This window comes from Odontesthes bonariensis, chromosome 16, assembly GCF_027942865.1.
Source record: "Odontesthes bonariensis isolate fOdoBon6 chromosome 16, fOdoBon6.hap1, whole genome shotgun sequence".
Classification (NCBI taxonomy): domain Eukaryota; kingdom Metazoa; phylum Chordata; class Actinopteri; order Atheriniformes; family Atherinopsidae; genus Odontesthes; species Odontesthes bonariensis.
Genome location: NC_134521.1, coordinates 23,154,963 through 23,170,695, shown reverse-complemented (window position 1 = coordinate 23,170,695; position 15,733 = coordinate 23,154,963). Strand labels below are relative to the sequence as shown.

General features: G+C 42.2%; 1 protein-coding gene across 2 annotated transcripts in view; it reads left to right on the top strand.

Annotated features, from left to right (window-relative positions):
- The window catches only part of jade2 (jade family PHD finger 2), a 212,373-nt gene that overhangs the window by 138,015 nt on the left and 58,625 nt on the right, over positions 1-15,733 (top strand). For both annotated transcript variants that reach the window (XM_075486640.1, XM_075486639.1), the window contains exons 9-10: positions 2,356-2,844; positions 5,113-5,277. In XM_075486640.1, coding sequence (XP_075342755.1) covers positions 2,356-2,844; positions 5,113-5,277 — 654 coding nt within the window. The remainder of the gene's footprint in view (positions 1-2,355; positions 2,845-5,112; positions 5,278-15,733) is intronic.

The following is a 15,733-nucleotide window of genomic DNA, read 5'->3' as shown; positions in this document are numbered from 1 at the left end:
ATCATGCCGCTTGTGTTCCCTTAAGTTTCATAAAGCTTAGATTGCCACAGGGCTACGAGTCTGAAGGTTTGTGAAAATGACTAAATGAAGTATAGTAATAATAAGTCAATACCCTGTTTCAGTGGGTTGCCGAGGAAAATGGCTGTTTGTGTTTGATAAACCATCTCCTTTAAGTTTGTTGGGCAGCACAAAGATATTGTGAGTAGGAATTAGTCACAGTAAAAAGCTCTCGACAGATCACGTAGACATTATCAATCAGAAGGAATACCCACTAGGACATGGGGGTTTATTCTGTCTTGTCAGTTTTATTTCTAGGAAATATTCTTGTGGGAAATAAAATTGGGCACCAAAGGAAAACCTTAAAAGGCAGAGAGGATGACAGTGGTTAACAGGGAACATAGAGAGGAGTTTCTAATAAGTGCAGACAGTGAAAGACACAAAAATTAAAATATTGTCAAGAATAATGAAAAAAAATTCCCAGTTAACAAGATGCAAAGGTTTGAAGACTCCTGCAGTCAAACAAACATGTGGTGCACAAACCAGCGGAGGCTCAGATGCAGTGTGGGCGCTGATAAAGCTTAATTAACCAACGCCTGCCACAACAGAGCAGGTGCACTCGAGAAGGCCAGATGAGTATTTTTTGCGGTGACGTGGTTTCGCACCAAACAACACATCTCACCGGCTCCATGCTGTGTTCAACCTTTTGCCTTTTGACACCAAATAAGTGCGAGCAGCTGCAGCCGGCTCTGCCTGACATTTGCTTGGTAATAAAAGTGGGCCTGCGGAGGAGAACCTTTACAATAACTTAACGTTTTAACAAGATGATGCGTCTTTATTCGTGTCTTTACACAGGTCAGATATGTGATGATTAAATAGCCTTCTGCTCCTTCATCATTGACTTTGTTTACCCACTGATTTAGCAGAGACGTGACCCAGCTTAAGTGACCAATTAAGTCTCAAGTGAAAGGGCGCGTCTAACCTAAGTCTGTTCGTGTTTGTCAGGGATTTATATGCTTTACAGTTCATAGTTATTTGGGTGTGATATCTCTGTTTATCTGCCCACACAAGTCTCCATCTCTGTGTTGAGGCCAGTTTGGGTTCGATTAAGCTGAGAAAAGTAGATGATATTCGGTGCGAAAAACTAAGAATTTTTGAAATAACATTTGTAAATTTGCAAGAATGAAACCTTTTTTCTCTCACAACAATTCGGTAGATTGCCAAAAAGAAATTTGTGGAAAAAAACTTTGAAGATATTCGGGACGGTCATCCATCAAGCAGCCACACGCATTTCAGTGAGGAAGTGCCACAGTTCGGTCTGCCAAAATGTGTCCTACTGTACCACAGATCTCGTTTGAATTGCCTGTGGATGTGACCAGGGATACTGCTGTATGTGCTTTTCTGTTCACCGAACTCAGACATGAAAGGGGTTACCACAAGCCTCTTTACCACCTTGAGAATAGTTTCCCTCACACTTATTTTAGTTCAGAATTAGTTTGTTTTTTCTTGGGGTCATGACTGGGAGTGATGGGGGAAAATTGCAGCACAGACTATGACAAATTCCTAGTCCAGTTATAGCAAGAATGAGACATTTCCACTATTTCAGGTTATGTAAGTTCTTGGCTCAGTATATAAGACATATTAGGAAATGTTCAGATGCCCAGTACCTGTCTGGATTGGACTGTTTCTTTCATAGGAAGTCCTAATTAAAGCTTTTGAAAGCCTTTGTGATACTTCTTATAAAGCAAGAGTAGTAAGGATAAGAGCTGGCTAAGTTTAACTGTCTATTCTAAGTGTTATGTGTTAAATCAGAGAGAATGAGAGAGCGAGAGAGAAGGTTGTCTGGTGGAAGACGAGTTGTTTTCCAGATGGTGGAGTCAGAAGGAACAGGCAGGTTTTTGTCCCTCTGCTCATAGACAAACACCCTGCAGAACCCTCCTGCTGAATGTTGAACTCCTCTGACAAGTACAAGTATCAGCCTGCACCCACACTTAGCCGCACACACATTCACAGACGTGCACGTACGTGCACACAGTGACAGCAGCACGTACAGCCACAAGGGCTCATACAGATAAAATCACACCAAGCCTGAGGGGACTCAGAAGAAGGTCGCCCCTTTATATGACCTGTAATGGATAGTGCTGAGAAACACACACACACACACACACACACACACTGAAACACATCCCAAGTTACATAAACTGTCAGCAGAGATGTTGGATCTATGTTTGTTGTGACTTGGCCTGTCTTTCTGCTTTGCTGCACTTGTTTTGGAACCTTGACAACACTGTAAATGGACAGAAAAATCACACTTAAAATGGGGACAGTTGTCAAAAAATGTCTCTCCTCTGCTCCCAGTGCTCCATGCCCTCCTGCATTGTGGCCTTCCATGTGACGTGCGCCTTTGACCACGGCCTGGAGATGAAGACCATCCTGGCCGAGAACGACGAGGTGCGTTTTAAGTCCTTCTGCCTGGAGCACAGCTGCTCTACCAGCAACACCAGTGCATCCGCCAACAACACATCCAGTTCGGCTTGTGTGAGCAACGGCAGCCTCGCCGCCGCTTCCGCCAACAACGGAGCTCCACCCGGCGCAGACAGACCCGACCGGACCACCGCTGGTGTCACCCCCGAGCTTCGGTCGGACCAGCAACCAAACGGCAGCAGTGACCCAGAGCAGAGGTCTGTATCGCACCTCGTTTCTGCATCAGAGCGAGCTGAGCGGGACCAGCTGGAGAGGGAGAAGGTGAGCCAGAGGAAACAGAAGCTCCAGGAGCTGGAGGATGAGTTTTACCGACTGGTGGACCCCAGGGAGGTGGCCGAAAACCTGGGGCTGCCCCTCTCACAGGTATGTTAAACTGTAGCATTCAGAGGTCCTCTTCCACATGTATGGAAAATACCTTCCTCCGCCAGACAGTGACTCAAGCTTAAATACAGCATAATCACCATGTTTAAAGGCAGGGTCAACAGGTTGAGTGGATGAAATGACTCAACTATTAGATGTCAGAATAGCAGCATTTGTTGCTGCTAAGAGGCAGGAGGTATGCAAATACTGTGCGCCTGGTATGGCAGCGACGTGCAGCAGAGCATTCCGACACACGGTCTTCAGTGAGGAATAAAAGGCTCAAGGCTTCTGTGACTGACCTCATCAGCTAAATAGTTCACTGTGCAGCTACTTCTCCAACAGCACTTACAGCTGATCTCGTTACAGTTGTCTTCCTCTAAATGAGCAGAAGAATCGGCTCGTTCAAAGAAATTCCTTATTCTACAGCAAACGGCGTCGCACCAGGTCCGACATAAAACCGGCCGTGTACGTTCAGTAGGTTTTCATGCTGTTATTGAAGTATCTGTTTGTGTGAAAGTGTTGGTGTCGGTACATTAAAAATAAAAGTGCACCCTCTTTAGAAGTAGAACATGCTGTGTTTAACTCGTCTCTGCTTTCCAAACAATGTTCTAAAGTGTCAACCTTTAGCAAAGGGCTTTATACATGTGGAGAGAAACCTGTTAACAGGCTTTTATAGAGTAATTGTTACTACTTGGTTTTGTTTATGGAGGGCAGCTGTTTAGTAATCTTATTGTTTCAGAAAGTTATGGATTGACCAATCAGGATTGGCTGATACTCATTTAGATTTAAAGCTGTGGATTATTCATGTGACTTTTGTTTTTTATTATTTAGTTTAGTTTAATCTTGTTTTTCTGTACAGATATAAAGGGAATGGTTTCTTAAAACATTTTTCCCCCTTCTGCTTTTGAAATCAAAGTGTTTTCAGGACTAGCGTACCTGCTATCAGCAGCAGATCTTTTGGCATTCTCGGTGCTGTCGTCATTCCCAAAACGTGCATAGAGTAAGTTTAATACAACATCTGTTCAGCTTACAACAGAAAAGAAAGGTCAATAATATAACTTAAATGACATATTTGTCCATTTTTGTGAAATTATGCTGGTGCAAAAGTGAGTACACCCCTATGTTAAACTCCCTGAGAATGGGCCGTGTTGGCCCGAAATGTCATGAAATGAAAAGGCATTAAAAGGGAGGTCATCGTTGTGCGTTTCATCCTTGCCTTACATTGAAATTTTACATTTTGAGTCTGCACCAGGCTAAAAGAGACGTGTGTGAGATTTGACTGAAATCCTATGGAGAGTATCATGATCTGCTTCAGTAGTCACAGTACATGTTGACAAGCATGTTTCTTTTGGTGAAATTCAGCTTCCTACTGTTGATGGCATCCATGCAGCCCCAAACCATGTCACTCCCACTACTATGCTTGACTTTAAGCATGGGGCACTTTTCTTTGTACAAATCACTTTTTACCACCACACATGCTTGACACCATCAAAAGCAAATTTGTTTATCATTGTCTCATCAGAGACAAACAAACTAAGGATATGGATTGCTGGAACCATGTCCTGTGATCTGATGACACCAAGATGAACAAATTTGCTTTAGATGGTGTCAAGCCTGTGTGGTGGTAAAAAGTGATTTGTACAAAGAAAAGTGCCCCATGCTTAAAGTCAAGCATAGTAGTGGGAGTGACATGGTTTGGGGCTGTATGGATGCCATCAACAGTAGGAAGCTGAATTTCACCAAAAGAAACATGCTTGTCAACATGTACTGTGACTACTGAAGCAGATCATGATACTCTCCATAGGATTTCAGTCAAATCTCACACACGTCTCTTTTAGCCTGGTGCAGACTCAAAATGTAAAATTTCAATGTAAGGCAAGGATGAAACGCACAACGATGACCTCCCTTTTAATGCCTTTTCATTTCATGACATTTCGGGCCAACACGGCCCATTCTCAGGGAGTTTAACATAGGGGTGTACTCACTTTTGCACCAGCATAATTTCACAAAAATGGACAAATATGTCATTTAAGTTATATTATTGACCTTTCTTTTCTGTTGTAAGCTGAACAGATGTTGTATTAAACTTACTCTATGCACGTTTTGGGAATAACTTGTGTGTGTATTAAAATATTGTTCAGAATGTTACTTTTCAGCAGGGGTGTACTCATTTTCACTGTGCACTGTACTTCTCTGTGCTGTTATTCCTGGCTTCATGTCTCAATGGGAGCATCTTAATATGTCATTTTATTCTCCGCTTCCTTTCTTAAGGTGGACTTCTTATATCAGTTCTGGAAGTTGAAGAGGAAGGCGAACCTTAATCAGCCTCTGGTGACTTTAAAGAGGGACGAGGTTGACAACCTGGCCCAGCAGGAGCAGGACGTCCTCTACAGACGCCTCAAACTCTTCACACACCTAAGACAGGACTTGGAGAGGGTGAGTAAGACCGTCAAGAAGTTTGTGTGTGGTGCCGAGCACCAAACTGCGGTTTTATTGTGCGCACAGATTTCATTATTTGTATCAGTGCTTGATCTTTACAGTATTGCGAATGTAGTTGAAAAGATCATTTACAATTTTCAGAATGTTAATTAAGAGAGTCACTGACAGAATGATATAAAGTGGATCTTTACTCCCATGAATATTAATGTTAAATGAATGAATAGCTCATAGGATGAAAGCTTAATGAAATGTCTCAGTGATATAATGAGTGACTGACTGATAACTAAAGTAAGTAAATGAAAAGATCCATCTGCCTCAGAGAGCTCATTTAGATTGTCCTTGTTGCTATTAGAGATCAGTATTGTTCTCCAGAACTGAGCAGACAACTCGTTAAATTTTGACTGACTTGTCTTCAGGAGGTTTTTTTCTTTCATGTGCTCCTGAGTTTGGGGCCAAGTTAGACGATGACCCAGACAACAGAAAAAAAAAATGGTAGAACAGTATGGGAGCTGTAGTGGCATCATGTCTTATATCTTTTCTTAGCAAAAATACACTATTCCCTGGAGAAAAAGAATGTGACGTTTGTGCACCGACTGTCCAAGGAGATGCTTTGATTTGGAGTGTGTAGGTGGCTCCAAGAAACGGTGCCATCGTTCTGGTGAGGGCCTCTTTGGAGTTGATTTATTCCCAGCCGTGTAAGTCTTAGCCTGTCCACAAGGACCACCTCATTCAAACATGAAACGGCTTCCCGTCAAATTAAGATTATTTTGTTTGAGTAGAATATCAGGACATGTTTCGCCAAATGGAAAGTTTTGTCTCCAGCTGTTGATGAGTTCAGGTGGATCAGGTGGTGATAGGCTGAGCCTGCAGTTTAAGGTAACTGAGGACATCCAGTAAGGGGCCCGGTCTGTGTTATCTTCATCTGCATATGCAGGAAATAGACAGATCCAAGTCCCACTGAGGTTTGTTTGAATCTCCTTTCTCGATATGTAGCTTTCGACTTGTGGCTCTCTCTCTGACGCTCAGTCCACCATACACAATCAGAGTAACAGAGCACAGCTCACAGCCAAATGTCTCCTGCAACCTGAGCACAGTGGGATACAGTAAACTGTGGTTTGGAGAGCTGGACCGCTGTATGGCTTTTAAATACAGACCAATATTTTATATCACTGTCACAATCTAAAGAACCATGGGATCTTCTGGTTTTTACTTTCCCTTACTAAAGCTGTTGAAAGTTCCCCTCAGAAACCTTTGTAAACAGTTTCTGAGGCCGTACACCAAAACAGTCTGGTTTCCCTTTAATACTCCTTCCTTCATTTCTTTTGCATATGATTTGATACGGTGCAATTGGACTGCCGTTCCTTCGTTCAGTTTAGCAAGGCTGATTATTTTTGGCTCGCTTTAGAACAACCTTGAGGAAATTAGGCGGCTGAATATCAGCCAAGTGACCTAAAATTCTGCACCAAACTGAAAGAATGAAATACAAACATTTGTTCCCTGGTTTTCTGTGTTGGTCTGAGCTGGAAGGGCCAGTTGTGTAGGCCAGCATCCCCACAGGGTAATTTGGCTTTTAAAGAATAATTCCTCACCTCTTAACTTGAAATAGTAGAGTGAAAAATTCCCACTGGGGCAGGTTATTACTACTTACCGGTTGCTTTTTGGAGTAGACAAAGTTCTGTTAGGGTTTTCATTATGTGCTGCTTTGTAAGGCACTCACATTCACACATTCAGTTGAGAGGCTACATCTGTTTAAATTACTCTCAATGGAACGTGTTTCCCATGATGGGAATATTACTATACAGAGGCCTTTGTTTTCTATAGACATATGTAACTGTAGCTATAGCGGTGGTCTCCAGTGGTCTGGGGTTATTGATTGTTGCTCGCCTTGCTATCCTCCAGACCAGTCAGTGTATCCATCGAACCCCTAACACGACTCCCTCCAACCACCAACTATTGATGTGTGTGTTGTAAAATGAACTATACCACTTCAAAGAACGTATAAATGTTTTGGGAATGCTCAGTTTTGAGCTGTTACTGTAATAAGTGTGTGTGCACACACCTCTGAGCAGCAAGCAAGTGTGGTCTATGTGTGTGGAAATAAAAGACAAACAAGGGTTGCACAAACTGACACAAATAATTGTATCTCATTAAATTTGGGTTATGCACAGCCTCAAACCATAGGAAAGAAGTGTTTCTTGATGAAGAGAATAATATCACATTTTCAGTTATGACTGTGTGGGGCAATCCCACATGCTTTGGGAAAACTCAGTTTTACGGCTTGATTCATGGGATCATTCTTTCCAGTTGCTTAATGTGTGTTTTGCCCTGTTTTGTGACTATAGCTGTGATACTGTGATGGTTGCTGCAGATACTGATCCAAACGTAGTTGTTATTTTTGTTTTTTTTGCTAATGGTCCCATAGGGGGATTGTGTCATCTAAGTGTGACATGGGGCACGTTAAAGTGAAGTTGTTGAATCTGAGGCTGCTCCAAATCGAGCCACGTGATCTCCATTTGGTCAAGTATTGGCCGAGTGAGTGTTGACAGCTCGCTGCTACTGATGCTAGGAGCTGTCAATGTACTTTACAAGCTCCCTTTTTCTGTATCTGCTTTCTTCACTTTCCCTCCTCCACCTTCTCCCTTTGTCTCTTAATCTTTGCCTCTCCTCGGGTCTCACCTGCACCACCTGCAAGAATCAGCCATATCTGTCATTTTTGACCCATATCTTTTAACCTGTATTCCTGGAATTTGGTTCCATTTACCTCTGGGCAAATGTTCCACCTGTTTTGGTCTGTACCTGCCTGACTTAAGGTGTGAGGTCTTTCCTCTGGAGATGGGTGTGTTTTTGTGTGTGTAGTATTGTGTTTCTGTGTCAAGTCCAGGGCATGTGCAACAGTGGGCTCCAATCATCTCAGATTTTCTGGCAAATTGAAAAATCCCCTCCGTCCTTCCATATCAATCTCCCTAGACCCCAACCCAATCAGACCCCAAGACCGAACCCTCTGGCTCGTTTTTTTTGTGAATAAACGCGCGCGTGTGTGTGTGTGTGCGCGCGCATGTTTGTGGTGGTTCTGGAAGATTCAGGGGGCTAATGTTGGGGTGGATTATCCCCCTCCTCTTCCTCTTTGAAGTGCTGCCAATGGAACGAATTGCACCGTGCTGTCCCTAATGCACTGGTGAGCTTCCTTCATTTCTGTTTTCCTCTCCTGAGTGCTACTGCCCCCCCCACACACACACACACACACACACATCACTCATCCATTCAGCACCGACATGTCGGAGCAATGTGTGTCACGGTGATTGGATATTGTAAGTTAGCTGTTAAATGTTGCATTGATTTTTGACTGGGGGTTTGTGATTTTGGAGGTGTATCTTTCACCGTAGTCCACACAGGGACAAATCTATACCTTAGACTGGAAATCAAATCAAATCAGCCGAGAAGTGAGTCAGAAAACATGTTGGAAATGTTTATCTTGTTGAAGCTTACTCACCAACAAAGTAACTTACTCATAAGCTAAAGTCTTTCTCCATCTAAAACTATAAAACAAGTAAAAATGCTGGGGATTAGAGGTGTTGGTACCTTGAGATACAGCCAGGCCAGCTTCCCCCTGTGGCCTGCAATCCAGCGCCAATGCTTATCCAGCAGACATTAGAGTGGTATCGATTTTATTTTTTTTTCTCTAATTTTCAGCAAGGACGTCATAGTTCTCCTCTAGCATAACAATGTGAATGATGGCTGCAAAACTGGCAAGCATCAGTTTATACATGATTTATTTTTTCATTTCATATACTGTTGATATAATGGAGAACCCTTTCTCCTTAACATATATATTGGCATTTGTGGGAAGAGTAAAGTACTAAAAACTGTGCTGAGAGGTGTATTGACTTTGGTTTAATTTCCAAACAAACACAACCTTAGTTGTGTTCCAACCAGAAGAATACATTTACTCAGGTGCTGTACTTTAGTACAAAAGAAAGTATTAAAAGTCAAAAAGAAGAGGCTGCGCTTCGATAACAGAAAATCTTTAGTGGAGTGCTATACCCGAAATCCAACATGGATTCCAAAAAGTGCAAATAAACAGAAGCACTCACGTTTGACCTGTTTATCTGGCTCACATCACAGTAAAAGTACTATGATGATGACTATGACTACATGTTTTTAATGAATTCAGCGACTAAAGAGTTTACAGAGGTACAGCTGAAGCAATGAGTTCATTGAAAGAAAATTGGCAGCAATTTTAAACATCATTTCGAGCGATCACGCTGGAACTTGTTTCTATTTTTGGAGTATTTACAAACCAAACAGTCAACTTGGGTAATGGAGAAAATAGAAAATAGTGCCATCCTGAAAATAACTGCACTTTGAAAGATATAGGTCAAAATGTTCTCCAGCATGAATAATGATAAGCTGATTATATAGCATTGTTCTTGTAAAAGTCACAAAGGGAAAATAATTACTTTTACTTTGAATACCTCAGCTTTAATTTGTCATTATACTGAGATACTTTAGAAGAATAATTTTTACCTTGCGGTTTAAGCACCATTGGATACCCATTGAAACGTGTTGACCAGATCTAAATGGAAAGGAATATACAATATAAATTAAACTTTGCTTCATTCATTGACTAACTTGCAAACTGGAATTTGAACGTTTTGAAGTGTCACTTACTAACAGATCCTCCACAAAGTATGAGCCAGCTGACAAAGGTGATTGGATGATCAGAAGTGTTTGAGATTAACTTAAATCCGTGTGCAAAGAGTTGGGCCTTTAGCATGAGAAGTCTGCATAATCTGAGTCGAGGAAGAAGAGAGCTGATAGGTAACAGGTTGCATAGAGGAGTGCAGGGTGGAGGCTCAAGATCTGGAAGCATGAAAAGAAAGGAGCGAGATAAAAAGGATAAAGGCTGGAGGCGATGAGCTGACTTGGTCAGGGACCTGATTCAGGGGGAGCGCTGGAGGTGATGGAGGGAAAACAGGTGTGAAAGAGTATCTTTTCATTTCTCATTTCCTCCTGTATGTTTTCATATTTAAAACTACTTGAGTCAAACAGTTGCAGTCAGTCTTTTCCCCCTCCTTGGTACACTGGTACTGCAGCCAAGGCTGGCAGAGCGTCTGATGGCACAGTGCCGCTCTGTGTCCTGCCCTCTGCTCTCCCTCGCTCTCTCACAGTAAAGACTTGGCAGCACACTCAGCCCAGCAGGTCAGCGGTTCCACACCCAGGAGGCCCTCCGAGCATAACAGAAAAGTACACTTATGAAACAGTCTACTTAAGGAGGGGAGAGCAAGGGAAAGTTTTGATTATGAGTAGCTGACATATGTTTTATATAACTTCCTCTTTCACTGCTTGAGCATTCATGATTAAGCACTCACAAGGTTGAAGTGCAGACAAAGAAGAGGAATTTGACTTAAAGAAGAAAAATTTATGGAATAGAGAGGAAAAGAAAGTGAGAAAGCAGGGATTTGGACATCAGTTTTTGGAGCGTCCTGCTGCAGAGAGCACAACTCGGATAGAAGGCAGCAGTAGCAGCAAGCTTTAGGCTGTAGGTTTGGAAGAGGCAGGTATTAGACGAACTGTGTCAGTATACTGTGTGCAGCAAGGAGGAGGAACGCTAGTTTTCTTTGGCTACAGGGTACAGTTTCATTGTTTGTTTTCTTTCCACAAACCCTCCTTGGTTTCTCATTGTGTTTGAAAAGAGCAGAGGGGAAGTTCTGCAGCAAAGCAAGGAATGATGGGAAAATGTGACGTTTACTGATTGAGATTCACTGTTCAGTTAGTGATAACGTGGATAGGAAATGGTTAAAGAGAACACAAAGATTTTTTTTAGCTGACGAGGCCTTCTTTATCTTTGTCATCTCAAGCAGTCGGCATCTGTGGATTTACGACTAATCTAACTGGCTGTGCTGACACACATCCACTCATCACAAAAGGCAAGATTCACATGAGCCACCAGGGAAATCTTCGCACAAAATCACTCGGGCACTTCTCTAAACTTTAGTTTTCCAGAGGTCACCTCTGTTCTATGATAGAAATGTACTTGTGTTTTCTGATTTCTATTGTTCGATTGTTACAGATTTCAAGAGAAAAAATGTTCTTATCATAATCTTATTAAAAACTCCTCAAGGAGAGACACAAGAAATTCTAGAAATGCTTTTTTTTTGTAAGTAAGAATGTTTCTTGGATGTGTTATATTGTAGCTTGAGCAAAGCTTGTAACTGAAATGTGCTACTTGTCCCCAATTATGACAGAAATCAAAAGGAAAAAAATCTCCCATAAGTTTATATGTTTGCTAGAAGCACTTGGATGCACCATAAAGCCTCACAGAAAGCCAATGCAGATAACGGATATAAAGAGATGCACCTGTGGTGAGACATGAGGCTCCCTGTTCTAACTTTGGCTGGCTTTGCAAAACGATGTCACCACAAATCATTTACATTTATTAATGGATCTGGTGAAGACTTGTGGGTGAAAGCCTGGGAAGAACTCAGAGGAGGGTGTTTGTGGGCTGCTTGGGGAAATGACTGTGAGTAAGTGTGAGTTTTATTGTTGTCGAACACCACAAAGAAATGATTTGGGGAAACACTGTGTTTAACTGACTTTGTTGAATTCAACAAGTTGCAGGCGAGCTGTAGTCTTGCACCTTTTTCTCAGATACGCCATCAGCCACAGCATCGATGCTGTGGGCAATGTGGGTTGAGGGATGGGGTCTCTGTGGACTGTAGCCTGGAGGCCAGGTAGAGACCTCAGACTGTTCTTTAAACTCTTCCTTAGCAGCTTTTGAGGGCCCCACTGGTCTCTTACTGGGGGAGGCTGCTGCTGTTGGTAACTGGTTTATATCAATGTTTTGGTAGGTGGCAAATGTAACATTCATGTGAATGACCAGATGCTGGTTTTCCCAGCAGAACACTTGCACTGTAACAAAGTTTACTTTAAAATGACTTTTCCTCTCAGTGGTAGCAAAATGTGTGCACTAGTTTGTTTTTAATGTGTAAAACGGAATGAATGCAGCCTTTCATCTGAGGTGTTTGTATGTACAGCACACCGTAAATGTCCGGCGTGACTTTTCCCTGTACCTGCAGCCTGTCCTCAAACTGATTTCTCTTTTCAGTATCCAGCACACTTGAAGAAACAGCAGGTGGTGCAGGACGGCTCATTTGGCTCACCTTTTTGGGTTCATTTTCGGTTCATTCCATTCATCTGATTGATGTGAACGTAACCACCTCCCCCATCTACCCAGCCGCTCATCTTTTTGTAGGGTCAGGGGGAGGACAGAGGCATGGAAAGAGCGACACACACTCTGATGCTCTGCCACGATTGCTCGATTTCTCTAGCAAACACAAATGAAATGCACTGAAATGCAGTCGTTAACTTTCTAAGCTTCACACATGCTGATACAGTACAAATTAATCTCCTGCATACATACCAACTGAGGTGAGCATTGCCTACACACTTAATTTTATACACATAGCTGAAGGGGTTTGAGGGAAGGGGTGGGGGGGTTCTCGCTGTGGGCCAGACGGACCGAGTCATGCAGCAGACAGACGCGCCCTGTTGGATCAGCATCAACCTGGCTCCCAACACACAGCTCTGCTCCAAACCTAATACTGGCTCGCTACACACAGTCCCTTTTTCTTAGGCAGCTCGCTGTTTTCCAAGATCCTTCAAGTTCCTAAAAGGGGTCCAAGACAAGGACTTTTTCTCTGTACCATCGGCAGTTACTGTTATAGTACCTCTTTCAACAAACACTTAAAGTGTTTTACCAGCCCTCCAGGTCACCGTTGTACATTTAGGACTGACCTGGAAGTCAATTCAGACTTTCACCACAGGGGAGGGTTAGAGGGATGTGGGCTCCATAGGGGAGCAGTATATTTGAATAACTTCTATACTGCATATGTTGAGGTGCTAAATAAATAAACCTGCACTCTATGTGAGTCTACAATCTTTCTGCTGCAGGTTTTTGGCCAACATTAATGCTTACTTATGGATTTTCCAGAGAGATTTCCTGTTCAAAACTTTGGATTGATGGGATTACAATGCATGCAGGTTTGAGAAATGATCAGACACAGAACATAGCTTGATGGGTCTGGGAAAATTAAATTGAGATGCATTGTCACCTAACTGTATAAATAGCTGATTTCTCAATATATTTTGCTCTGAGGTTTATTTCATACAATGAACGAGAAACTTCTGGTTAGAATCGTCAGAACCACTTTATATTTAGGAAAGATGTGATTATCGATAGGATATAATTTTGCAGCTGAAAATAACATCCAGTTGAATTGATTTTTGTATACAAACATGGACCAATTATTCTTAGTAGAAACTCTTAGAATCTTGAGCAAGGTCACTAGCAGTGATGACTTGCAGAAAGTTCTGCTCCTGAAAGTGAACGCACTCGCCTGTAAACTTCAGTCTGGTTCTTTAGGTTCAAGCGATGAGTGTAAAAGCTCACAAATATACGACTATAGCTCATTCATCAGGCTGGAGTTTAGAAGGTTAAACTTCACATCAATTAAAAAATTCATTCAAATGTGAAAATGCTCTTTTTCTCCCCTCTTTGATCTGCTTATAAGCCTTGCTGCATCATTCTGTCTGAGCTGAGGGCGAGAACAGGCTTTACACCTTCACGTAGCCTCAAGCTCCATTCACTCTGCAAGAAACCGCCTGTTGAGATCCACTGCTGTTTAAAATGCTGCATGCCAAGCTTGACTGTGTAACTCAGCCCTAAGGCGTCAAAGTGCACAGAGAGCGGCTCCTTTGGTTGTAGCCTTTGATAACGCTGAGCCACAAGGTCACAGAGCTGCCTTCCAGGGTACAAGAAGAGATCAGAAACACTTAATTAGGCCACTACATGCACTTAAAGAATGCACATTGAGAATTAGTCTATTACATATGTATATTTATTGCAAACTGAGCCTCAACTCTCTCTTATGTTGTCTGTTTTCAGGTCTTTTGGATCACTTCTGTATATGTGAAGGTATCTAGTGATATTTTTGACTGAGGGAAACTATGGGGCTACATCTAAGATAAGAAAATAAAGCCAATGTAGAACTGAGGAAAATAAATGTTAAAGTTCCTTTAATCGAATTTTGAAACTAATGAATCAATCCTCATCGACCTCCAGGTTTATGAGCTGCCAAACCGCTATTTGTGAACTACTGTTTTGAAGCCTGGAGTTAATCGTTTTGTCAATTTCGTCCCAGTCTTTTATGGAGCCAGAAGTGACCATTTGCACAGGCCCTTGGAGATGGAAAGCGATACTTGAAAGGTGGTTTGACAATAATTTCTTTCTTTGAGAACTAATATTCACCGGATCAGGGATTTTCAGAAATAAAGCAAATGCATTGGGCAACAACGATTCGTACGAACAGATTTGTTCTTAAATCGTCCGTACGAGTGATTTAAAGCTGCCGTCGGCAGGTTTTCAAAATTCCAAGTCTAAATTCGGAAAATTCGAACTGATACAACTTTCTGGTCCCTCCCCCTCTGTGGACGAGGTTGTGCACGTGAGTTCACACTAGTGTGCGCGCACACAAGCTGGGGGCAGACTCACGCTCAGCATGGAAGACGTGGTTGGTGACTGTTCTGCTCAGATAATAGATAAATAATAAACCTAACGTGATTGGTTAAAAACAGCCGGGATCGCTCGATTTTTGCAAGCACGATTACAGGCTTTAGAGGGAGCTACAGAATTCGGGATTTTTCCCAAACAGCCTATTTAATATTCTACTTCCAGAATCCCATGACAGTTCAAGCTAATATGACTAAAAAAAAAGTTGCCGACGGCAGCTTTAAGAGAAGTTGCGCATTCACCAATTTTTTATGTATTTTAAGTTTCCTTTCAGGTACAAACAGAATTTACAAGTGATCCACACCTGTCGTAGGAGTTTCATAAAATAGTCCGCTGTTATTCAGATAAAGTTTGCTTGACTAATGGATTGTATATTTAATTACTTTGAAGCAATCATAAATAAATATATACATTATACCCCATAATGACGCTGACATTATTCTGTTTAACTTAAATTATGCACTGATTGAAGGTTAATTTGACTCTGTATACAACAAGGTCAATGGGAAGTGTAACAGCGGCTGACTTGCTACTTTTGGATGCCTTAGCGCGTCAGGCTCTTGGAAGAGAGTGTGTGTTCCAAGACAGTAAGACGTGTAAATATCCTTTGCAGAAATGTGCTGCTGCAAATATGCAGCTGGCTAGAGCCACAACTCCAGATAGAAACACGCCGATCAAACCCAATTCCACCATACGACCAGGTCCTCACCACCCTTGGATTTTTGGCCGCTGGAACCTTTCAGAGGGAGATTGGAGACAGATCGGTTGTGTCCCAGTCCTCCTTGAGTCGTGCGCTCCCCTTGGTCATCAAAATTCTCATCAGCTTATCACCCATGGTACATCAAATTTGCATACACCGCTGTCCAACAAGTACAAATTAAGAGG